At 36.5% G+C, this 24,549-nt stretch overlaps 3 protein-coding genes across 5 annotated transcripts in view; 1 reads left to right on the forward strand and 2 right to left on the reverse strand.

Annotated features, from left to right (window-relative positions):
* The window catches only part of LOC149041080 (uncharacterized), a 321,438-nt gene that overhangs the window by 227,614 nt on the left and 69,275 nt on the right, over window positions 1-24,549 (forward strand). The window lies entirely within an intron of this gene.
* LOC113675037 (pre-mRNA-splicing factor SPF27) lies at window positions 358-10,682 on the reverse strand. Its single transcript, XM_089214369.1, has 9 exons — window positions 10,528-10,682; window positions 10,067-10,159; window positions 9,886-9,956; window positions 8,541-8,642; window positions 7,855-7,965; window positions 7,524-7,566; window positions 6,802-6,839; window positions 6,565-6,672; window positions 358-808 (listed from the first exon to the last, which is right to left on the reverse strand). Exons 1-8 carry the CDS (start codon window positions 10,606-10,608, stop codon window positions 6,582-6,584), a joined length of 630 nt encoding a protein of 209 aa, XP_089070495.1. The 5' UTR covers window positions 10,609-10,682; the 3' UTR covers window positions 358-808; window positions 6,565-6,581.
* Window positions 12,374-24,549, reverse strand: part of LOC113675028 (pleckstrin homology domain-containing family G member 5) — a 33,444-nt gene continuing 21,268 nt past the window's right edge. For 2 of the 3 annotated variants that reach the window (XM_089214351.1, XM_027191542.2), the window contains exons 14-25: window positions 24,445-24,495; window positions 23,455-23,547; window positions 23,277-23,333; window positions 22,639-22,749; window positions 21,897-22,049; window positions 21,394-21,534; window positions 20,861-20,977; window positions 20,381-20,464; window positions 19,843-19,885; window positions 19,538-19,650; window positions 17,487-19,282; window positions 12,374-13,469 (exon numbers count right to left, since the gene is read on the reverse strand). In XM_089214351.1, the coding sequence (XP_089070477.1) occupies window positions 13,457-13,469; window positions 17,487-19,282; window positions 19,538-19,650; window positions 19,843-19,885; window positions 20,381-20,464; window positions 20,861-20,977; window positions 21,394-21,534; window positions 21,897-22,049; window positions 22,639-22,749; window positions 23,277-23,333; window positions 23,455-23,547; window positions 24,445-24,495 (2,772 nt within the window). In that variant the 3' untranslated portion in view covers window positions 12,374-13,456. Of the gene's footprint in view, window positions 13,470-15,018; window positions 15,064-17,486; window positions 19,283-19,537; window positions 19,651-19,842; window positions 19,886-20,380; window positions 20,465-20,860; window positions 20,978-21,393; window positions 21,535-21,896; window positions 22,050-22,638; window positions 22,750-23,276; window positions 23,334-23,454; window positions 23,548-24,444; window positions 24,496-24,549 lie in introns of all 3 variants that reach the window. The other variant, XM_089214352.1, reaches the window with a different exon arrangement.

Genomic DNA, 24,549 nt, shown 5'->3' on the forward strand with positions numbered 1-24,549 from the left:
CAATAGTTGAGCGTCCATTTACTTTAACCCTTTGACTCTCAAGATCTCATTAGTAATTCTCCTTACTGTCTGCCAAACAGTTCGTGTGATGTTAGTTTGGCATTGGATCAACTTATAATCCCCTAACTGATATTTTTCTTTATTCTCATCACTTATCTGCTTGATATTGTATTGATATTGTAAGGAGAAATTCTGTCCTGGTCACTCATGAGAGTTATAAGGTTAAAAGTTTTTAGATCATAGGTTTTTTTTTACTTCACTGTGATTACAGTGGGATCACAGTGGGGTGTTGCTGAGATAAAGTTGAACACAACCAAACCAGAAAAATTTTGTTATTCTCGTCACAAAGCAAGTAAATCAAGCTTAAGTAAATTTATTCACCAAAAGAAACGAGAAAAAAGAAATCAGATGGAAAGGAATGGAAAAAGAAAACAGTGAACAGAGGGACTGGTTTGTACATTAAACGTTTGTTTACTTTTGTTTTGCTACAAAAAATTAATGCACCTCTAGAGTAAACAACAACAGGAAATCACGCCTACGGTTGACGACTAGCAGTACCAAATATAACAAAGACAAACACTTGCTGTATGTTGTGAGTATAAAATTCATGCTTGAAAAAACAAACTTGCGCATCACTCTAACTCAATGAGCCATAGATATTAAAGTACGTGGCAACAATTGTGTAGAAGAGTGTCATTTTTCCTTCTTCTGTCTTGTTTATTGGAATAACTGGATGCAACTTGACAAATTCCTTCACTGATTCTATCACTTCACTGAGCTTTGAACTGTGTCTCTGCCTGGTCGGCTCCTGTGTAAAGTAAAATTGAAAACAAGGGGGAGAGGTAAGTTTCTGAAGAAACTGTGGTGATGTGTTGGTGGGGGAGATTTGAAACATCAGCTGATTGAAAAATAGGTCCGCAATGCGTACTTGTGTGGGATTTTATTGACAAAGTGTTTGGAAGGGGTTTTTAAGCGGAAGCAAACCTGTCGCTCACTGTGAGTCAACTGTACTACAGGGGTGATATTAGGCCTGGAATCAACAGTCTGAATAGTAATTTTTGTGTGGGAATTATTTAAACAAATACAGATTCACAGGAGGGATCTGGGGTATTAACTTTTCCTTTTATCAAGCAATATGCCTTTCCTTCCCTCCCTGAAAGCTTTTTGGCGTGTTTTTGAACGTTTGGTAATCGTCTTCAACAAATAAATTACCTCTTGGTGGCTTAGGCTATTTATTTGCTTATACGGCAATACTGGAAATACTTGGAGCAGTAAATATTTTCGTAACAGTCATTGAAAAAAAATTGAAAAAATTTCTGCTACTACTTTTTAACTCGTGGATACACGATAGCGTAGAAACGAGTTCTTGTGGGCGCTCTGCGATATGCAAATTAGCGTGGACTCTTCGTAATTAGTCGTAATTAGTCGGCTTCGAACTCGAGATCTATCCTTCCGAAGAAGTAAGTCCAAAGTCGTGGCGCTATTATGATTGCACTGATCGTTGCGATATTTATTGTCTTTACACGCCTGTTTCGACATTTACTATATTGAAATGGACTTCAAATGTTTCAGATTAGTGCTATGATCAACTTAAAAACCAAATTTGAAGCGTCTTCGAATCGTCCATGCGCTGAACATAACGAGGACCAGCGAGAATCACGAAGAGTTTGTGAGTGACAGCAAGCTGTTGACACAGAAATTCCCACGGAAACATGTACACATGACATAAAAAAATGGTAATTTGCAGCATTATTTCTTTCTACGCCAATTTGGGTCTTTCCGTTGTAATCCTTTCGTTTTGTTATTCTTCTATGCAAGCGTGACTGTTTTGATGGTAAGAACGAAAGATGATCGCTTTCCACAAGTCGTTGCCGAGCACGTGACTATAATCTGGCCGGTGTTGTTTTGATAACTTGACAATCTTTTTCGCTGAAAATACAGGACGACTTCCTATTTCAAGGAATGTTTTTCCAATTAATTTCTATCGCATCGGTGTAAAAAAGTACAGGTATATGGGTGTTCTGAAAAACAAAAGGGAAATTCAAAACTACGAGAAATTGCGAGTAATCGGCCTCTTGTACTATACGCGGGTTTTTTTGGTGTAACATGCGTGTGTTTCCCGTAAGTTACAAGCACTTTACGCACGTGGGAATGCTGCAATCACGAATTTTATATTACGTGAAAGTCACGCATGTGGTTGTTTGCTCACTTCACTAATATGTTTGTTTGCTTGTTGTTGTTTTTTTGGTATCCTGGAGTATTTCAGGAGGGGTTGCAGACTTAACTGTGGAATAATTGTTTAATGCAGGGTTGTCAATAAAGGTTGCAGTTAGAAATTAGCCAAGATGCTAAAGGAGCTGCCTTGAAATTTCAGGACTGTGTGTTATGTAGTTTATTTTTGTCTTTTGTAAATGGTTGTTAAACTGGACAACTCTTAGAAAGATGACTTCAAACTTAATTTTAAAAGGCCTGTTCTGGTACCAAATGAATAAGCAGCATTTCCTTATTAATAGTTTTGCAAGTTTCTCATTACAAATTCCTCTGAAAAAAGAGAAACAACTCTTTTCATAACTATTTACTGCTTTCTTTTGTTGCTCTCTTAACTTAAAAACAATGTACATCATGATAAAGTAATTTGTTATAGGACACCGTGAAATGAGGCCCAAACAGCTTTATGATCTGTGAAATGTGTTTCTAAAACATCTGCTTGTATATCAATGTTAGATATATTTGTATATATATGATCAATTACTGTGTTGTTGTCAGTTGTATAAGTTGATATGAACTGTTTGTAGTGGTTATCCCTCACTAGTAAATTATACAAAGGTCTTCTGTCTGTTTCAACAAGCCAATTTATATCAAAGTCTCTAGTAATGATATTGTTGTCTGGTGAAATGTTATTTAATACCTCAGTTATTGCTTCATAAAGTTGTCTTACAGGCACGTTTGGGGAGTGATATATCCCTATGATTGTCCAATCCTCAAACCTTGCTAACTTAATTACTGTTATTTCAACACCATGTATATTGTGACAATAGGGGTATCCAGGTAAGTATGAGATTTTACTGTACACAGCTGTACCACCACAAGACCTTGATCCATTGCTGGAATTAAGGTTATCATTACGGAAGAGAACATAACCAGCAATGTCATACATGTCATTATTATCTTGAGAATTAAATCTTGTTTCTGTGAAAATATTGATATCAGCACTTAGATAAATTAAGTCTTTACGTATATCTTCTATGTGTTTGTGAAGAGACCTTACATTAAGATAACACAGTTTAAGAAGGGAAAATGTTATGTCATGGAGAGGGAGGTGCAAAGCTTAAGTTTTGCAGTTGTTCTTAATCTCTCCATCTGGATTAACAGCAATCTTGCTTTCACACAAATCAGAAATATATAGGCCTTCTATAGCAGTCACTCTACTGAGTCCCATGTAATGTATGTGTGGAATAGTATTTCTGGTACTAAAATCCACAACAATTCTACTGTCAGTATCACCTTGTGACCTGTGAATTGTTTTTGCTGCTGTGGGACGCAGTGGAAATTGTTTTCTAACAACTTGTGCTGTTCTGTTTCCACCTACCGCAAACTGTGTAGTCACAGGGTTTACTGGGGTCCATGTGTGTTCAATTCATTGTACATATAAATGTCTTTTTTCATTCCTTGTTTTCTGACCTACATCTGAGTGGTCAAATTGTACCCATACAATACCAGATGGTTTGGTTTGTTGATGTAACTGAACTAGTTTAACAACATTTCCAGCACCATTTGTCATGCCATCTTCGGTTCGTACATTCATGACAAGGTGTCTAACTGTTCATTCATGACAACGAGGCTAACTGTTTTGTTTTTCTTGGATCATTGGGTATTTGTCTTAGTATTTTGTTTCTTAGCTCTGGAGAGATAGCTCCAATAACACTATCTTGAGCATTTATTGTGAATTTGTTTCCTGTGGCTGCATTATGGGCCCTTTGTTTAAATTCATCTACTTTAGCATTCTGTATAAATAGGTGAGCTGCATCTGATGTCTTCTTGTATAGCTCTCTTTAAGTTTTGCAATGTCAGCTGTGTGTTTACCTTTACGCAACCTATTAAGTAATTCTACAAACAATTTGCTGTCTCTTTGACCCATGATTTCATTAAGTTCAAACATTTTAAAGTGTTTATGCCATAAACTGGGAGAAAGAACAGCATAAATCTACATTTTTGAGGTCTTTGAAAATATAAGCATCCATAACAGATTCTAATTGGAATAAGTCACCAATAGCAATTATGCTCACACCTCCAAAATCCTCTCTACAGCCTTTTATATCTTTAAGCCTATTGTTTAGCTGTATTGCAAACATACCGTTTCCTACCATTGAGATTTCATCAACAAAAATCAATTGACTTCTCAAAGTGTTTAGTCTACTTGAATCAAGCTGTTTGTAATTTCTCAGTGATTGATTGGCAGGAATGGCCAGAGTGCTATGAAGAGTGTCACCCTTAAGCTTTACCAGTTGGAGCTAATAGTATAACTATGATCTGATGAAAATCATCACCAGCTCTAGTGTTATAATACTTAAGCACTGCCTGATACAAAGCTTTTGTCAAATGCGATTTGCCAACACCAGCCCCTCCACTGAGGAAGCAGTAGAAAGGGGTTTCTGAGGTTTTAATCTGATGTAAAATGTGTTAAAAAAATTCTTTTCGCTCTTTATCGGGTGTCTGGACCATTTGACGAAAATCAAAATCAGGTAATTCATTCAATATCAGTGGTTCATTATTCAGCGATGTTGATGAAATGTTGAGATCATCAAAGAGGTCATAGTTTTCACTAAAATCAGGATGTAAATCTTCATGAGATCCAATCCTTGAACGGAATTGGTCAATGGAGATCCCCATATTTACTTGTGTGCTTGAGCGAGCAACAACAACAATCCAACTAACTAGAAACTCAGTTTATTAAAATAGATAACACTCTTGACAGTTCAAGGCAAACAATAGTTTCTTTCAGTTTGTGACACTTTGAGACACTCGTGAGACATTTTGAGACACTAGTGAGACACTTTGAGACACCCTGAGACTCTTTGAAGCGCAACCCGCACAAATACATTCAAGCCGACAAATGTTGGCTTGCGAGAGTACAATGACTCCTTTCAATCTGACACAACCCGCACCGAAGGTCCAAGCCGATAAATGTTGGCTTGTGAAAGCGTAAAAGTTCCTGTGCAATCTGCACTGAACACAAGCCGCGTTTCAGCGTGTTGACTTACGTGAAAAAATCTTTTGTTATAGACACCTGAAGAAATAACGAAACAAACGCCTCAGATTATGAAAGAAAGAACACAAACCAGGTGTACAAACGTAATCGCCTTTCGTGAGAGCTTAATCGTGAAGCTCCCACAACAAAATTGAAAAGTTAAAGCACGCAAAGAACCCGTGAAAATATGAAATGACTTATCCTTACCTTGGAAACAAAAATCCCCAAGAAACAAACATGAAATTCCGAATAAGTTCTCCAAAACCCAACGACTGAGAAGAGAAATGGCCGCCGTACAATACACTATGAAAAAACGCCGACTGGAATCCAGTCTTCACGGCTCACTGAACGCAAATAGAAACCACGCGACAAGCACTTCTCTCTCGTGGACAAATAAATAAAGGAATAAATTTCTCGGGCGTTGACTAAGTGTGGGAAATCCCACACAAAAATGACTCAGGCATATATTCAAATGTGTGTATGATGTACTCATTGTTTCTGAGAGGAGATGGATCATCACATTTTCCTGTGCTCAAGTCAATAGGTCTCATATATGTTTACCTAATTTCACCCCAGGCCTCCCTTTCAAAGTGCAAATTAATGAACTGCAATTAGAAAGTACTTTTAAAACACTGAATTCAAGAGAGAACCACAAGAAAACAATAAAGGAGCAAAGATTCATGAAAATTTTTGAGGAAATGAGGCAAGGAGCATACACTTAACCCTTTAACTCCCAGATTAAATTTGTAACTCTCCTTACTGTCAACTATACAATTCTTATGATGTTAGTTCAGAGAATTTAGTATTGGATCAATTAATTATCCTCAACGTGATCTTTTTGTTTATTCTCATCACTTATCTGGCTGATATTGTCTAGATATTGTAAGGAGAAATTTTACCTTAGTCACTTATGAGAGTTAAAGGGTTAATGAAATAAATGAAGTATCATGAGAACTCTGATTTGCCAAAAACCTATTTTTTACTGCTATAGTTATTTTTTGAAAGTTATAAATCGCACTTTCAACTATTTGTACTATTTCTATAAAATTTTCTTATGTTCTCCCATGATCCAGTGTCAGTCATCATGTCAGTAAAGCAATAAAAAATTTGGCCAGTTGTTTAAAAATGCAAATTTAGTATGCATTATGACAACTGAATTGCACGCAGATTTTTACTGATATAAGTTTGTCACTATTTACAGTCTGAAATTCTGATGTTTTTGGTATTTTCTGCAGCTCTCTCTCTCTCTCAAGTTGGGTCCAGTATTCCCAGCAACTGTATATTACCTAATTTGTAACAAACAATCTAGTACTTACGTTCTTTCCTAATGTTGTTAACTTTCCTGTTTGAGTCTTTCAAGTTCTGCTTCAAGTTCAGCACAAGCTCTTTCTATTTCATAATTCTTTGTTACCAGTCCTACCCAACTGAAAAGGGATAACGTATTCAAATAATTCTATATACATCATGGAGCTAGCAAATCAACCAACTAAAAGAAGAAGAAAACAAGGTATTGATATTGTTGTAAAAATAAAAAGAAAAAAATTGAAGCAAACCTTTGCTCCAAATGTTGAAGTTGTTCTCCTGCTTTGGTCTATCACAAAAAAATACAGAAACAAAAATTTAAATAATCAAACTAGTTATCTTTCTGTCTTTTTCCATAGACAAGTGATGGGGTGTATTGAAAAAAGCCTTAGCTGAAGGATGATTGACTGATAGATTCTCCTTTCAAGTTGCCTGTATTTCATTGTGTAATACAAGGGGAATTACACAGTAGACGTTGCGCTAAAATTCACTTGACTCTTTAACTCTTAGAAGTGATTAACATGTAACTTCTCTTCATAATATCCATACATTATCCAGCAAATAGGTAGTGAGAATTCTCAAACTCATCAGGTACATGATATTACCTTGATCAAACACCAAATTCTCATAACCAATTTACAAGGAAATGTATAGTAGCTAGAGGGAAGAATTAACAATCAGAGGGTTTAGGTTTAATGAAAACACACCCCTTACATCAAACACATTGAAAATGCATTTCACATGAATGCATTACTATTTACAGTCAGTTATTTGCACTTCAAAAGATGAGCTCTTGATAAATCAAAGGAAAAAAAAATGCACTGCATCAAATGATGGTTCCTTTACTAAACTCTGCATCTAAATCATCATCCACTACAAGCAGAATAGTTTAAGCCATACTTAATGTAATACTACATGTAATAGAATTATCTTGAAAGTCATTAACAGTGGATAGAGCTGTCTAAGAGGTTACCTGCTCTGTTTTACGCTGCCAATTGACCTCTTGAATTTCTTTTCTATGACAAAAGAAGAACCAAATCTTGTTGTTTAGAACAGTTTGAAAAGATGATGACATTAAAGATTGGACATTGCATGAGTGACCAAGAAAAAAATTAATTCTTACAACATCGATACAATAACAAGCAGACAAGTGATGAGAATACAGAAAAATATCAATTTGGAGAAGTTTAGTTGATTGACTACCAGATTCTCTTAACTGACTTTAAAAGAGTAGTAAGGAAGATCGTAAGGAGAATTCCTAATGAGGTCTTGGAGTAAAAGGCTCGAAATATTTTTCCATTTACTTAATATCCGTGAGTTTCTTCTGCTGTTGAGCCAGTATTCTTGTAAGAGTTTCATTGTGAATTCTCCAAGAAGCACTGCCATATTTTGACAACAGCTCCAGATTCTCAATCCTTAAAACGAAAGAAAGATACCATGAAAATGTAAGAATTAAATACATTATTAAAAGAAATCCTCAAAAATAAAGAAGCAACTCCAACTAAAAATGATCTACTGTAACAAAGATACTTTTTATTGATACTGATAAACTTCAAATCATTTGGAAAACTAAGGGATTTTCATGAAATTAAATTATCAGTTTACAATCCACTTTCATCTTAAACATTCAACCCCAAAGAGTGACTAGCATCTAACTTCTCCTTAAAATTTCACTCCTGAATCAAACATTAAACTAAGACTGACTGATTGTAAAACAAATTCTCCTGTTCAACAACTTCAGAAATGTAAAGAAAACAGTATGAAAATAATCCATACTATGTTAGGGTGTTAAGGGTTTAGTTATACCAAATGATTTTCATACATGATAACTCTCACAGAAAAAATAAGAAATCCAATTAGTAGCCATAATCACCATACTCTATACAATATTTCATGGTACACAGCACCAAGAATGTCAACCAGAGATAAATGTAATGCACAGAAGACAATGAAAAAGTCATACAGTACTGTAACAATATGGTAATATTACCTTTCAGCTTGATGCTCAAGTTGAGCCATGGAATTTTCCACAGCTTCTGTCCAAGATGTAATATCATGTTTTTGGTTGGCAGTTGGCTGGGGTAGTTCATATCTAAAAATACAACATAGCATGATGGTCACCTAACCATCATTAACATTCACACAATCCACATACAATGTAGAATGTTGAGAGAAGACACAACGGTATTTGTAAATAATGAGCCAAGGCAGTGATTGACAAAGTCCAGGAGTGTTCATCCAACAACACAAGTTAGTTCATAAAATAATTGTTGTTTTATCCAAAAACAAATGTTAGGTTTCTGATCAGTGATAGCTCGTGTAGGTTTACAGTCAAGTGGCCCAAGAGTCATCTCGCCTGAAGTCATGTCACCCAAAACCTGAGTCATGTTGCCTGAAATTTTAGTTATGTCACTTGAAAAAAAAGTCAAGTCGCCCAAAGAAACAAATACCAAAAACATCAGAATTTCAGACTGTAGATAGACAATAAAGTTGAAAATTTTTAATCACTAAAGCACTCTTTGTTTCCAACAACACCATGAAGATTCTAAAAGTGTTGTTCCTTCTTTTCAATGAAGGGAAACGTTGTTCATTTCTAACAACAAATTGAAGCGTTGTTTGTTTGGTATATAATCATTTCTTACTCACAGAGGTTTCATAAGCTTGAGAAACTTTATCCTGGTTTCTAAAAATACCATGAAGGGAAGTGTTATTTGTTTATACAACAACAAATACACAGATGCAGTGTAACATACAAGTAAAGTTCTGTTGTGTCTATTTGTGACTTTCTTAACAATAACAGATGAAAAAACCTGGTAAATGAATGTTGATTGTTGCGTTTGATATGTTGGTAAAAGGTCAATGCTTCATTTTGTTGTTAGACACAAACATAGCTTCCCTTTTTTGTTAGAAACGAACAATACTTTTAGAATCGTTGCTCAAACATATTTCAATTGCGACCACATGATCAATTTCTGTGTAGTCAAGGTCTTCTTGTTAGAAACGAAGAAAGAGTTTCTCAAGCTTACAAAATGTCCATGAGTAAGAAATGAGTACAAACCAACCAACAACACTTCCCTTTGTTGCTAGAAAGGAACAACGCTTTTAGAATCGTTACTCAAACTGACATTGAAATTCTGATATTTTTAGTATTTGTTTCTTTGGGTGACTTGACTCTTTTTTTGGGTGACAAAACTAAAAATTTCACGAAACCTGACTCAGGTTTTGGGTGACATGACTTCGGGCAAGATGACTCTCGGGTAACATGTCTGGTTACCTTCATGTAATATCTCAATTATTTCATTGAAATGTATACATCATTCATTTAAGATAAACACCTTTTCATGCTTAGTAAGTCCATTGGTTGTCTTTTGCTTATTCTTTCAAATTCTTTCTTCAAGATTGGCGTCTGTAAATATAGCAGGAGTTACATAAATTAGTTTTGGTTGATTGTTGAATGACTAAACTTAAAGGACAAACTATTTCATTGTGAAATGACATTCGCCACGCATCGCCTACCTCAAAAGCCTCATAGTCTGGAGTAGCTAGGAAATCTAAGTAATTCTTTGTTGGTCTGTAACGTCTTGTTTCTTCTTCAACCAGCTGATTTACCTGATTGCGACGGAAGAGCAAAGGGGGTAGATCGTGTTTGACTAGTAGTAACAACTTCACGTATTGCCACTGATTGCTAGCTAAAGTAATCACTGACCGAACACATTTTTGGGCACTCGTCTTCGAAACAAAACAATAGCAAATTAAATGGAGCTCCACTTGAACCAGTATTGTGTGGTGAGTCACCTTAGACCTAAACTTTACTTAAACCGGGAGGAAGAACCCATCGCTGCATAGACATGCTACGCGCATCTAATTCTTTGAGACTTAAATGGCAGAATAACTATAAGCCTAAAAGCTGTCACATCTCCCCTAAAACTGTGGATAGATAAACATAAATCCATTTCAGGTCTAGTTAAATAACTTACCATTTCTCTAACCCCCGGATCATCGTATCCTTGATCATAGTAAGGTAAGGCGTCAGGCGCGACTTCATGAATGGCCGCCATGATGGTTCAATACCCACAATGCACCACTTCGAATACCCAGAATGCATGATTTCGGACGCACTATTCATATTGAATATTACAGCTCTCAACAGATTGCAAACCCCGTCCGTAAGTGTGCTGTCATCCGCTTTCATAGGTTACCCTTTATCGGTTGGCTAAGACGTTTCCGGACGCTATCGTTCGATTTTGGACACCAAGCCCGATTTCGGACGTTATCGTCCCTTTCCAGACGCTCCCGTCTCATTCTGAAACCATCATCCGATTCCACACGCCTTCGTCCGTTTTCGGATGCTATTCTCCATTTTCTGGACGCTTTAGTTCAATTTCACACGCTTTTGTCTAGTTTCAGACGCCATCTTCCGATTTCGGACGCTTTCATTCGTTTCCGGATTTCGTCTGTTTACAACGGTTCAGGCGTTTCCATACGAATTTAGACGCTCTCCTTTTTTGTCCAAATTTGAACGTTTCCGCCCGATTCTGTGCAATTCCGAAAAAACGATTTCGAGCTGTTGAGTACGTTTTCGGGAAATATTGTTAGATTTCGTTAGATTTTCTCCACATAATTTCTCTAATCCTCCTAATAAACCTGATCGCGTTAACTGACACGAGCAGAATAACAGGTTGACTTATTACGCCGTAAGCAAACTCCAAAATCAAATAAAAACAAACAAATAAATGCATTAAAAAGAGTCTGTTTACAGAATTCGCTCAGACGCAGGGCTAACGCTCGAAACGTCAGCTTTCAAACTCTCAACGATGCCCAATTTAAGTTATCAACCCAGTTGATAGTACCAGATTACCCTGTGATACTTTCCCCTCGACGCAGCACTATAGTTTCTTTAGAAACTACCCCTTGTTTGCAACTCCTTCATGGCACACCGATGGGGCTGTTGTGGTTCAATTTTATCCGTGGTTCAAATTTTATATTCTTTTGTTTTTGGGTATTGTAATATATGATAATGAGTTTGAAACAAAGGAAAATAAAATTTGAACCAAGGATAAAATTAAACCACAACAGGGCCAATACTCGCTAGAGTTTGTGGCTATTCACCTCCATGACCCTTCATCAATTGTGGATGTGACCATTCGACTTGAGCTTAGTAAGAGGATCTGAATGAGGTTAACCGCGGGCTGTACCACGGCAAAAAGGTTTAGTGGCTAGGCGTAAAAATTGACAAAATTGAACCTTAAATCGGAAAAAAAAGTTGGCTACGAAACTTTTTCTTTTAGTCGTAACGGAAATTAACTGTCAGCGGTAACTTGGCCACAATTTTAACCATTAACTGCAAGAGTAGTCAACCCATTGAGACCCTCTAGTAACGAGACAGTCTAACTCAGAAAAGAATTAGTCTTCTAGTGCCACGATCCGACTCGCCTAGAAAATAATGGCAGTTATTTTTGTGGTTTTCTAACGGTAAAACCAATAAGTAACGTGTAAATGGCTTATCGAGAAAGGGCTCGAGACCCAAGAAGAATTGTTTACCTCATCCCGGAATCCCTCTCTCTAAGAAAATAAACATCTCGTAATCGTTGTTTTATCGTTTTCCAAAAGTAAAACTAAGAAGTAACTTGTGAATGGCATATCTAGAAAGGGATCTAGCCGGTATGTCCTGGGGGGGGGGGGGGGTAGGGAGGAGAAATGAATTCGTTTTAGAACCCTATAAGAAACAATTCACTCCAGGAAAGGGATAGTTAAAGAAGAGACAATAGCACTGGAGCCTTGTTTAAGTAAAGACCGCTAGACACAAATCAACAGACACTTAAGTAACGGTGTGCACTCTGTTCGCATTTATATTTATAAAAAAAAAAAAAAAAAAAAATTGGTCAATAAATACAATGAAAAAAAATTCCTTTCCTTCAACAAACTGACATTCGGTGAAAATTCAACCATGTAGTCTACAAAGCTAAAAATTTACAACCACTATGTACACTGTTTACATTCAATAAAACGCGTAAGGTCTTCACACAGCTAAGTTGATATTGAAAAAAGTATGTCTACTTAGATTTCTTTAAAGATAAAACGAGAGAGAGAATCTCGATAAAAAAAGCTTTTAGAGAAACTCTAAAATCAGAGATCAACCTGGGCGCTCAAAAGGCAAGCTTAAAAACTGAAATCTTACATTCAAGTAATGCAAGTTGGAAGGTGCAACTTCTTGAGACTTCACAACTTGTGGTTTAAACAACGGTAACTCCTTCACCTTCAAACAAGCAAGCACCCTCAAAACCCATCCGTTGACCCTCCACGGTTCAACCTTTCTCTAGGCAGGGAGCACAGCTCCAACTGGGTTTGGAACCCACGACTCATCCTAGCAAAAGACTAACCATACACCTTTTCTGTGTCCCTTTCATCGCCAGACAGGGATAAAATCCACCCGGGAACTTTAAAACCCGCAACTCAGTCGGTGATGACTGGAACACCATGCTACATTCACCAAACATGGAAAAACAATTCCAGCTTGAGAATCAATCCATCAACCAAAGCCTTACTACTCACTGGGCATCACTTCCCTTTCACAGTCACGCCCTTTGCAGCAAACCAACCTAGTCCAATTAGTCTCAAACCAAGGTCAATAGACATTAACTCAAAATATGCACATCCAAAGGATTATTCTCCATCTGAGGCACCGAGGAACTTGTGATTCAGCTCAGATCACGTACAGCAACGACCTTTGAGCACCCATGGTTGTTTCTCGCTTAAGAACGGATTTTCTTGGCAAAAGTCATAAACGAGCACGACAAAAATAACTTTTCGCGTAGAAATATTGATGTTCGGCCTCTTGGAATATTGTCCTTGGCATTGCATTTTTTCGATTTAAATTAATTATTTGCATTTTCCCTCGGAGCATCTTTATACATACTCCCTGAAAATAAAAGAAAATGATGAAACAAAATAAGTTGATTTGACCAAATTAATACCATACATGCATGCTGCATGACAGACGCCCACATGAAAGAGAAGAACGACGGAGCACAAAGAAGACCATTAACCCTTAAACTTCCATGAGCGACCAAGACAGAATTTCTCCTCACAACATCAATACAATATCAAGCAGACAAGTGATGAGAATAAAGTAAAATATCACATAGGAGATTATAAGTTGATCCAATACCAAATTCTTCGAACTAACATCACAAGAACTGTATGGGAGACAGTAAAGAGAAATACTAACGAGATCTTGGGAGTTAAAAGGGTTAAAGAAGAAAGGACCAAGCGCCTTTTCGAATTTCCTTTGGGGTGTGGTAACCAGTCCTCCGTGTCTTGTCCCACTTCTCTCGAAAAAAAAAAAACTAATTCCCAGTACTCCATCTTCCCTCTCCTTCTCTGTCTCTGTCATATACAAAGCCTGAAATAAGCTCTTTTGATGTATCAACCCTTGAAGCCTCAGATTCAACACAAAATTATCGCACATGGCTTAGATACGTTCTCTCGTGAAGGCAACTTGGTCGTAAGGCAATGGTCACCAGTTCTTTGATTCTTGTGACATTTCCTTGTGCTAGTGAGCTAATATTGAGAGGAGAATTTTGATGTTGATCATTCTAGTGGCTTTCAGGGTTAAAACTCATTTTAACAGCACAGCTTTGAGGACAAAAACAAAAGGAATAAATAAGTATGCTTGTTGGATTCCTTTCGTTTGTGTCTCCTAAGCCTCTATATAGGAAATTTAAGATATCAAAAGCAGCTTATTTTATTATTGCTGGCAAGCTTTATGTATCTCCTGCAAAAAGATTGCGCATAGAGCTAGTGGGACACAGGAAATTTTTAGCTCCCTCTCCTTTGCCTGGGAAATTTAAGCATATATTCTGTAACTTTAAGTGTCAATTGGGTCAGCAGTGATCAAAAGCGAATTACTTTGACAAATAACACAACTGCAGAAAAAGCATTGCTACATATGATAAGCTGGCTGAACGTGAGGTTATCTTCACTGGAAGACAGAATTATTTGGTTCTTGAAATTCTTTGATTTGTTGTCTTTGTTCTTCAAGAGAAAAAGCTGTAAGTGGAAATTACTTATCTATATGAACGTTTTTAGGACAAAGGTTACCAACAGAATAAATATTACAATTATTAGTGGTTAAAAACTTTAAGCAGTAAATAAAATACATAAAACTTTTGAACACTAGATAAACAGAGTTTGAATTTCAGAGCATCACTTCACCAACTTCATTTAGGTAATCACATCAATTCAGAATCAAGACCTTCATTCCTTAAATAAATCATTAACATGATCTTCAGGTTTGGTTTGTAGGTAATTGCGAGTCCATTAAATCGGTTATTTTTCACAGCAACTGGAGCATCACAGCATAGTTGCAGCACAGTTTAAGAGGGCAGAGGTTTACTTCAATTTTTCACACACAAAGGTAAAAATATACAAGCATTGAGCATGCTGCTTGTAATCACACACTCAAATACCTGCCGACCGCAAGCCTTGATGCATTTCAGGACTACAACTTCTACCTAAAACACAACATGGCCTTTAAGATTGTCCAAAACAGTATGTCAACAATTTGATGGTGCAGTTACCTCTGTGCAAAGAGTTATCATGGTGCTTGTGTCACACAGGAAAATAAAAGCTTTGGTTTCAGAGAAGGAGGGAATATAGAGATGGCTTCCACTGCAGTGAAGTACTACAGCAAAGTCAAAGAAACTTGCACAGCAGTTGTGTGCAACTTGAGTTGCTTAGTAAAAAGCATAGCTTGGATTTAACATTTCACGGACAATTCTGCATCATGATCATCTAGGGTAGAAATAACTTTTTCTCTTTCATATTCCATGCTAATATAGATCTGGAATAACATATTAGGATTTATTATTGTAGTTTCAAGTTTAGACTTTACTTTAGGGGTAGAATTTGTTTCATGCTGCAGTTGTTTCAATTTGATGGCTTCAAACTGTCTTACTTTAAAACACTTCCTACAATTAAACAAGTCAGCAATCCTGACTTTAATTCTAAAGACAACAAATGGTTGAGAATTTCAAGACAATGATATAAATCTTTTAAAAAGTTTACCATCTGATGCCTATGTTATAACTTAGGCTTCTTAGTATTATGAAGATCACCAACTTATGTTAAGAAATTAAAATTTGAAAAGAAAACAATTATTTTAAAATTAGTAAAAACACCACAAATGAGATGTTTAACAACAATGTAGAAACAGACATAGAACTTTATTCATTAATACTGTTAAATATAAAATATTAGATATTAAATATTAAATATTAAATATTAGATACAAATTTATTAAAAATTTTAAAATTAAAAAAAATTAAAGCTATGCTTGGTAGGTTAAAAAAAAATTAGAAGAAATTGATTGTCTCGTGTAATTTTTGATGTGATTAAAATTAAAATTGTTTGTTTCCTTAATTCTACCAGATCTAACTTTTACAATGCACAGAATTTAAGTCCTTGCAATTTGCTTTCCTGGTTATTATACTGCATATTTGTTTACTCTTAGAAAAGAAAAGAAAGAGTGACAGCTTAAAGAGAAATTGCATTCATTCATTAAGTTAAATTTAAAAATTAATAAATAAAAGACAATTGGCAGAGCTGGACGCTTAAACGACTCCATAAAATATATAGATTTAGCCGAGCCTAAAAGCGGAGCTCGCATTCTTTTTTTCCCCCGCACGTCTCAAGGGCACAACGCCTTGCCCCGGCCAGGACTAGAACCCGGGTCGTCCGACTTGGAGCTCGGTGCACAGTTGACCACGCATGTTAAAAGTAGCACCTTCTACGGTCATACGGTCGTACATCCAAATTTTTTTCGGCTTGATGGGTTACTTCTATTTTGTATAATTATGGGGCTACGCTCTGCGAGCTCCGCTATTACTGGAAAAATATGACCACTAAAGTTTCAGAGATTACACAATAAAATTCTCAAGATAATTGACTGGAAACAAGATTCATATGGTATTTGTATTATATCTTTTGGAAATAATATTCTCTTAAATTTAAAATTGTGCCAGAGTAAATTGTAAAAATAAATTCACATTTATTTATCATCCATTGGGAGTTATTCATGTTATGTAAAATAAATTTATTTAGAGATTCAGAATTTGGATCAATATCTTGCCAATCTTACCATACAATAATTTGTGATTTTCATTTATCTCAAAAGGTTTATGTCAAGGAAGGATAGGTGCAAAAGCATAAATCAGAAGGAGCTCACTAAGAGTCACTGCCACTCACTTCTCAACAGTCCTCTTTAAACATGCACACCAAAGGGTGAACTTGTCCACTCTGAGCCTGAGCTGGTGTTTCAAGCATTTCAAGTGGTTCAAGATTAACTGGTTTCCCTTGAGTCAACATTTACTATGGAATTTTTCTGAATTTTTCTGAATTTTTCTGCAAGTTTCAACAGTGACTCACAAGCGACCTTCTTACATTTCACACCAATCCCTTATTGACTGTAATTGATCCACTTGTTACAAGGGTTTACTAACCTACAGGTTGAGGCCTGAAAATGGATTATAATTAAAATTCTAGATGTTACAAAGTGAGATTAACCTTCATGACATTGCAGGTGGTAAGTTGCAATTATTGGCTCCATTAGAATGATCACAGATTAACACGTCTGAACTAGTGGTGTGTGAGTGCTGATATAGAACGGTACTTACAGTTTCTTGTGCCTGGCTACCACCAAATTAAAAAAAATTTTTTCTAGAGCATTTTGTCAAACTGAAAGACAATTTATCATTTAGCATGCCCTCCATAAATTTCAAACCAGGGAAAAAACAATTCAAAGCACAGGCTCACAAAAATTATCAAGCCAGTTTTGACATGAAAAATTATAACTCAAGACATTCAGATGCAATCATTTGGTGGTAACCAGTTCTCAAAATAATCAAAGCATCAACTTTCCACAAACAAAACTACTTACGAAGATTCCAACATGAGAGACTCCTTAAAGAAATGCCTTGAGGCTCTTTTAGGATCAATATCAGGACCAGACGCAATACCATCCTTCAGTTCTCCCACACCTCGACTAGACTTCCTACGGAGTCGACTAAAGCGAGATCTTTTCTCTTCTCTTTTATAGCGAAGTTCATCAACAGAAGTAGGAGAAATGGCATCTTCATCAGTCAAGGGACTTGTTGGTTCCAAAGTTTTTGGGTGTGATTTATCTTTGTCCACCTCTTTATCTTTATTTTTATCTCGATTACTTGTCAGGTCTTTTCCTATATTCAGAAGGTCTGAAAGAGACATGCTCTTTTTTCTGGTGCGCGACAATGAATTACAGTGTTCCTTCTTTTTTTCAGCCTTTGCCTGGGATTCTTCCAGGTCTACACTTGTGGGATAGTGTGCCTTATCAGGCTTCACAGGAAGTCTGGTAGACTCAGAAGACCTTTTTGTAAGTTTCCCCACTTTGTGCCCACGCTCTTGATTTGAAATTGTAGCTTCTGTGGCTGATGCAAAAGAGGCATCTCGAATTTTTTGTATGATTCCATTTACATCATGACTGTCTCTATCACGATGTCTTCCTATGTTCACAGGTCTTGTCTTTCTTGAAATCACAGGTGATGATCTTCTTGGTAGTGATATACGCTTGCGTGGTTGTTCTGTCGTTGTTATTGCAGATTGGATCTTATCTTGAGCAATAAGTTGAGATTTTATCAGTGGCGGTTGTTTGGAGGGTCCATTACTTTTAAAAGTTGCCTCCATAGAGTCCGATAAATTTTGCAGGGCTTGAAATTCTTGCATTTGACCCACCTGTGGAACTGAAAGATCCATTCTACAGTCTTTACTTGGTGATAAATCACCTTCAGACTCGAGGGGTTCCTCAACAGAATCCTCCTCTTGTTCTCCTGCATATTCGCTGCTTTCATAGTCATTATCAGACATAGAAGATGAGACTCCTTTTTCAGGAGATGAAGGAGGCTGGGTATTATTCTCCTCAGCAGGAGTGGGGGGTGATTCTCCACCAGAGTCTTCCTGATTTGGAGACTGAGGCTCAGATCTGACTTCGTTAGTTTGTTGATAATTTGGTGGAGGAACTAATGAAAAATCAACAGCTGCATTTGCCAACGGTGACTGAACCTCTGAATCACCTGCTGAGTCATTTAATGATGCAGATGAAGAAGTGACAGATCCATCCTGCTCCTCTGTAGTTCTCCTCTTCACTATGATGGCTTCCCTAAGACTTGCCACACGCACAGACGTGGGCCCTTGTGGGGCTGATGAAGATCTTGACAGGGAACTGGAATCCACAACACGTGGTCGTTCCTTTGGAGGTGCGGAGGAGGACCGTGATATCTTTCCAAGAGATTCAGACCGTGACTTAGCCATTGCTCCCTCTAGCAACTGTTCATCTTCTACTGAAAGTATTTCTTCCTGTCGTTGTAATGCAGCACCATCTGTATATTTAGTTGATTTAGTTGCTACTTCTTTACCTCTAACTTCTGAGGAATGGGTGCTGCTTCCTGTGGTTAATGCTGAGTCAGAACGTGCACGAGAATTTAAGGTTGAAAAGTTCATTCCTAGCTCGTCTTCTGAATCAGACTCCACTGATATAATTGATGACCCAGATGATCTGCGGCGTTGAGGTCGAGGAAGTGCCGGTGAAAGTCCAGAGGGTGTAACAAGGCCTGAGGGACTTACAAGGTCATTGTCGTTGGGATTTTGCATATGGTGTACATTACTAGATCCCTGCCCCAATTTGGCAACCATGAACAATTTCTAAGACAATGAAAAAAAAAAAAACAAATACCTTAATATATGGATAAATTTCTAAGAAATAGTAATATGATTAGTTACCCTCATTCAAGAAAATTAAGTTGATATCTAGCATAAAAACTTCCCTTTCCTCTTTCCAAAATTAAAATACATTCTTATTCATAAAAGTACCAACACAATGGTTAGCTGAAATTATAGTAGGTATCCCTGGTTTTTCGGCAGAAAACAATATTTTAGGTACTGAAGATTCAGTTATACCTGAGCCTTTTTTATTGCATCCATCCACTGTGCCTGATCACTTGCCGTCCCTTGGAGAGCAAATGCTTGTACAGCTATGTTGTACTCATTCACATAAATAAGTAAGAAGGTCCCTAGGGTAATAAAAATAATCAAAGTTTATCATTTTCATCGCAACTTATATCAATTCTAAGGAGGCATTGACAAGTGGAGTGGTACATTCAGATAAAACACACAGGAGTTGCATTGCTCACTATAATTTTTTTTCTAACTAGAGATGAAGGACATCTTCTTAAGGAAAACAAAAGGAACACAAAGAACTGTACCTCCTTGATCCCTGGCAGTGACTAGCTTATCCACTTGGAGAGGCTAAATAAAAAAGGAGCAGAACATCAATTTGATGATAATCAATGCTAATTCAAAAATTATTGTTTTATTTAATAATAATCAAGCAATAATTGATAGTAATACATCAGAATCTGTTATGCAACTCACCGAACGTTGATCAATTTATATCACCACTTGAAGGGATGAGTGGATAACAACTTACTGCTAAACTGAATTCTCATATGATATAGAAATTTTCTGTTTCACATGACAATTTCACATTAGCATAACACAGTCTATGGAAGGTCACTTAGAGCTTTCTTTCCCATGCACCTTCTTTCATCATATCTTAATCTTCTTATGTACTGCAAAACCCTATGCAGAAGTACACAACTATTACATGGATCTCTGACCAGTTTGATGTAGTTGTCTGTAACACTACCCAAGGAGAATGGAGAGCCCCAGCAAGATGTGCAAGTTTAGTGTCTGACTTGATTTTTATTTCTTAAGAGTCAATAACACTTTTTGCTAACTCACCGGTTTGATCACTTTGAATTTATCAGCTTTCTTTGCTTTGGTTATGAGAAGTAAATCAGTAAAGAGAAAAACATAGACATCCATCTGCAAAGAAAAGATTGTAAATCAGTAAAGAGAAAAACATAGACATCCATCTGCAAAGAAAAGATTGTTCAATTGAGGTCAATTAAACAGTTGTTAGCCATTTCACTCCCAAGAGCTAATAAAATGCACCACTCTCTCAACTTCAAATCCCTTCAGAGTTTGACTCTGACAATTTGGTTTTGAATCAAGCAACAGCTATAAACTGACTCTTTTCTTTTTTTCTAATCATCTTTTTGTTCTCAAATGGGCCAACATCGTGAGGAGAAATATTGTCTGGTAACTGCTCAGAGTGAAATGGTTACTATACAAGGAATAACAACAAAGCAGCAAGTTTCAGAATCTGACATCTAGTTTACCAGCAGTTATAGTTTGCAATTAGTAATGTCTTTTACTCACTTTGCCCTGTTTTTCAAGAAGCCTCAGATTTCCCTCATGAATGACACTACGATGTTGATCATCAGTTAAACCAGGCATGGGTCTGGTGAGGTCGTATGAGCTGTAATCTTGGAGAATCTGAGTAAAAAAGACAGAAATATTAGAGCCAATTCATAATCAAATACAATTTCTCTGGTTTCAATAACATGGTTTTTGTAAGATACCAATTGCACTACGAAATTTGTTTCATATCACCCTGTAACTTTAATGATTTTCTATTTCCCTTTTAACCCTTTATATACTAATATCAGCATGCATATTCTCCAAAATGTATTCCATACACTTCCTATGGAACTGACAGGAGAGTTTGTCTATCAATCAAGAGCCTTTTAGTTGGTGACCATTTTCCTTAGTCTCATGACCTTAATGTCTTCTTGAGTGGCATTAATGTAAGGAGAAACTTGGTGCTCATCACTCTTGGAGGTTAAAGGGTTAATTGTCTTTTCAAAATTGTCCACATAAAGAAGAGAGAAATAAGGTTTCCTTCCTAATACCTTTTCCATCTCCTCATTGACAGCTTCTACAACACTGTAGTTGTTGTGAATCTTCACTGCAGTTGCTTTGAGTTTTTCCAACTCGTGCCTCTCCTTCATGGCAGCATTTACTTTACTCACAAATGTTTCTACTTTAACTCTCTGCATTAAAGGGAAAAAGTAAACATTGTTACAAATTACAGTCACACCTGAAGAAGTACATGAGTTATCTGAGTGAACTGACCTAATAGACTGTGAGCAAGTCCACATAACCAGTGCTACAGGACATGTGTTTCTATGCCCATGTGAAAGATTTGAGACATGACAAGGAAAAGGCTTCTCACAGGCTTGCTTCAAGGACTCAGACTTTCTCATGGGCTAAGAAATGTTTGTGTAAGAGTGCCAATAACAAAAGCTTGCTTGCAAAATATAACCTAAAGTGCTTCTGTGTTTCTGGGGTTAGCAGAAAACAGTGCATGACATACATGTACTTAACATTTGTCTAGTTTTACACAAAATCTTACCATTCTGTTGAGAACATCTTTGGTGTCTTCCTCCATGGTTTTGTTACCAATGGCTTTCAATAGAAGATGGTATTTTGTAACTCTTTGCATGGGCCAAACCAATAAGTCAGTTAACTTCAGCCGGTCAGTGCAAAACCTGTGATCTTCACACCACTACTCATGAAAGAAGAAACAACAAAAATTAAATACAATAATTAAATGCATTTGTACAGTGTGACTGTGCATAAGTCTTGAAAATGAGTTTTGTCAGTGACAGTGGCTAATATTGCAACAAACTTGAACAAAAGTTAAACTCTTGGTCAAATGTCAAGCATTTGGTTGATGAAAAATGATCAGTTGATTTTATGGTAATGTTATTAAACATGAGACTTAACCCTTTTTATCAGTATGCATATTTTACATTTTGTTCTCTTCATATTTTCCAAAGGTGCTGACAAGGAGAGGTTTATTTTATAAATCAAGAGCTTCTTTAGCTTTAAGTTGGTGATCATTTTCTTTGTTCTCATGATCTTGATGTTTGATTCAGGGGCGTAAAGTAAGGAGAAATTTGATGCTAATAACTCTTAGGGAACAAGATGTGATTGATCTCTTTCAGACCTTTGGCAAAATAAGGCCATTCTGTTGAATAGGAATTTTTAATGTCCTTAATAGGCTGTTTCCTTCAATTATGTTGTCACAGAAAAAAAGGAAATTACTGATGTGTGAGTAACAGTTGGAACTAAATCTATTCTAGTCATCTTACAGTGATGTACGTCTTGAAATCTTCATTCTCAACCAGCTTTTCCTTGTAGTATTTCAAACATTTAGACTCCTCCATGCAGTACTTAATGTATGGATCAAACTGTGCCTCGAACTACACAAAAATAGTGAAGAAATGTTACAGATACATCACAAAAGAGCTGAGACAAGTTACCAATACTCAAAGTCTAGTTTAGGGCTTCATCATTCATAACACATCAGTAATGGATGGCAAATGGCTGGTTTACATGTGACATGTGATTGAGGCCAAAATCAATATGTGAAACCATGGATTTGACAGAAAGGCAAACGTGATTCATAAGTTTTAAGAACCAACAAGTGGATTTTTTTCTTTCATTTTCATTTGCTGAAAACCTCAAGATTTCACTGAAACCTTGCATACAAGAAGAGAGATTTGAAGTTTTCCCTTCTTAAATTTGTGACATGTGAAGAGTTGTTTATAATATACATGATGCATGAATTTTTCAAAAACTCCAGCACAAAATGGGATCAAGAGCCAACCCCCTTGCCCCTTTGCTACCATCACTTAGCAGGGCTCTTGTAAACCTCATTAACTGACTAAAGATATTCATTCAGATTCTACATTTCCAAGAAATTTTATCTATGAATTTTTCCTCTCACCATGTTGAACCCAGCTTCCATATCCAAAGGATTTAGCAGATCTTTTGTTTTCCTCGCCTGTAAAAAAAAGTAGAAAAAGTAGACAATTTTCTACCTATTTCTTATCTCTAAAACACAGATGAAAATGTTATTGTTAATAAAATACAAGTACCCAAGAAGCAGGTAAAAATACACTTACATATTCAACAACCTTGCTAAGATGTTCTGTCCAAAATGCTAAATTGACTTCATATATTTGTTCAACATTATTAAACAACTTAGATGCCTCAATCTGTGTCACATGGAAAGCAAAACATCATCATTAGAAGGATACAAACAGAATGATGATCAAGTTAGAGAACAAAGTCAAAGGAAAACCACAAAGAGATTAAGAGGTCACCAGAGAGGGGAATTTTTTTATTAGGAAAGCATATGGAATCTTAGTTAAATATAACAAGATCAAACAAAAAAAATGTGATGGAGCCTTCAACCAGAGATTATGAAAGACATGTCTTCATTCAGTTAGGAAGTACATTCAGTTTTACATTTAGTTTATTTTGATCACAATAATAATAATAATAATAATAATAATAATAATAATAATAATAATAATAATAATAATAATTTATTACTTATTGGGTGCAAATTAATATCTGAATATGATCAAATGCACCTTACAACACTTTGTGGGGGAGTTTGGTCAGACTGCATTGAGCAATTTACAATTCTTTTTTTTGGAGGAGATTTGGCAGATGCCCCCTATTTCAGAATCTAGGGCAGAACACAACACTGGGAACTATGACCCCTACTTTTTTCAATAAGTGTGTGGGTTCTTTAATGTCCCCCACTAACCAGTACCAAGAAGATGCAGGAGATGGGACCTGGAGCTTTTCGTCCTTATCCGAGAAGACAAGAGTGTCTAACTGCTTGCAGATGTCGTAGCAAAGGCAGCACATTCTCCTCAGTTGTTTTGAGACCCTAAGTGTGGGTCCGGCCTGGGTCTTGAACCCCGGCCTCCCACACAGAAGTCCGGTGCTCATCCATGTGAGCTAACCAGGTAGCAGAGAACAGAGGCCACAAAACGATGTTTCAGTAGAGTGTGAGGGGAAAGTATTGGTATATGACTATTAACAACATAATATGTGCAAATCCTTATTATACAGTCATGTAATTATATGAAAAGTCATACCTCTACAAGAAATCCTTCACTCTGCAAATTTCTTAAGCACTGGAGAAACAACTAAAAGAAACAATGTATAAAATTAACAGAAATATCACTTAAAGCCTCTCTTCA

This window comes from Pocillopora damicornis, chromosome 8, assembly GCF_964200805.1.
Source record: "Pocillopora damicornis chromosome 8, jaPocDami1.2, whole genome shotgun sequence".
In the NCBI taxonomy this organism is placed as follows: domain Eukaryota; kingdom Metazoa; phylum Cnidaria; class Anthozoa; order Scleractinia; family Pocilloporidae; genus Pocillopora; species Pocillopora damicornis.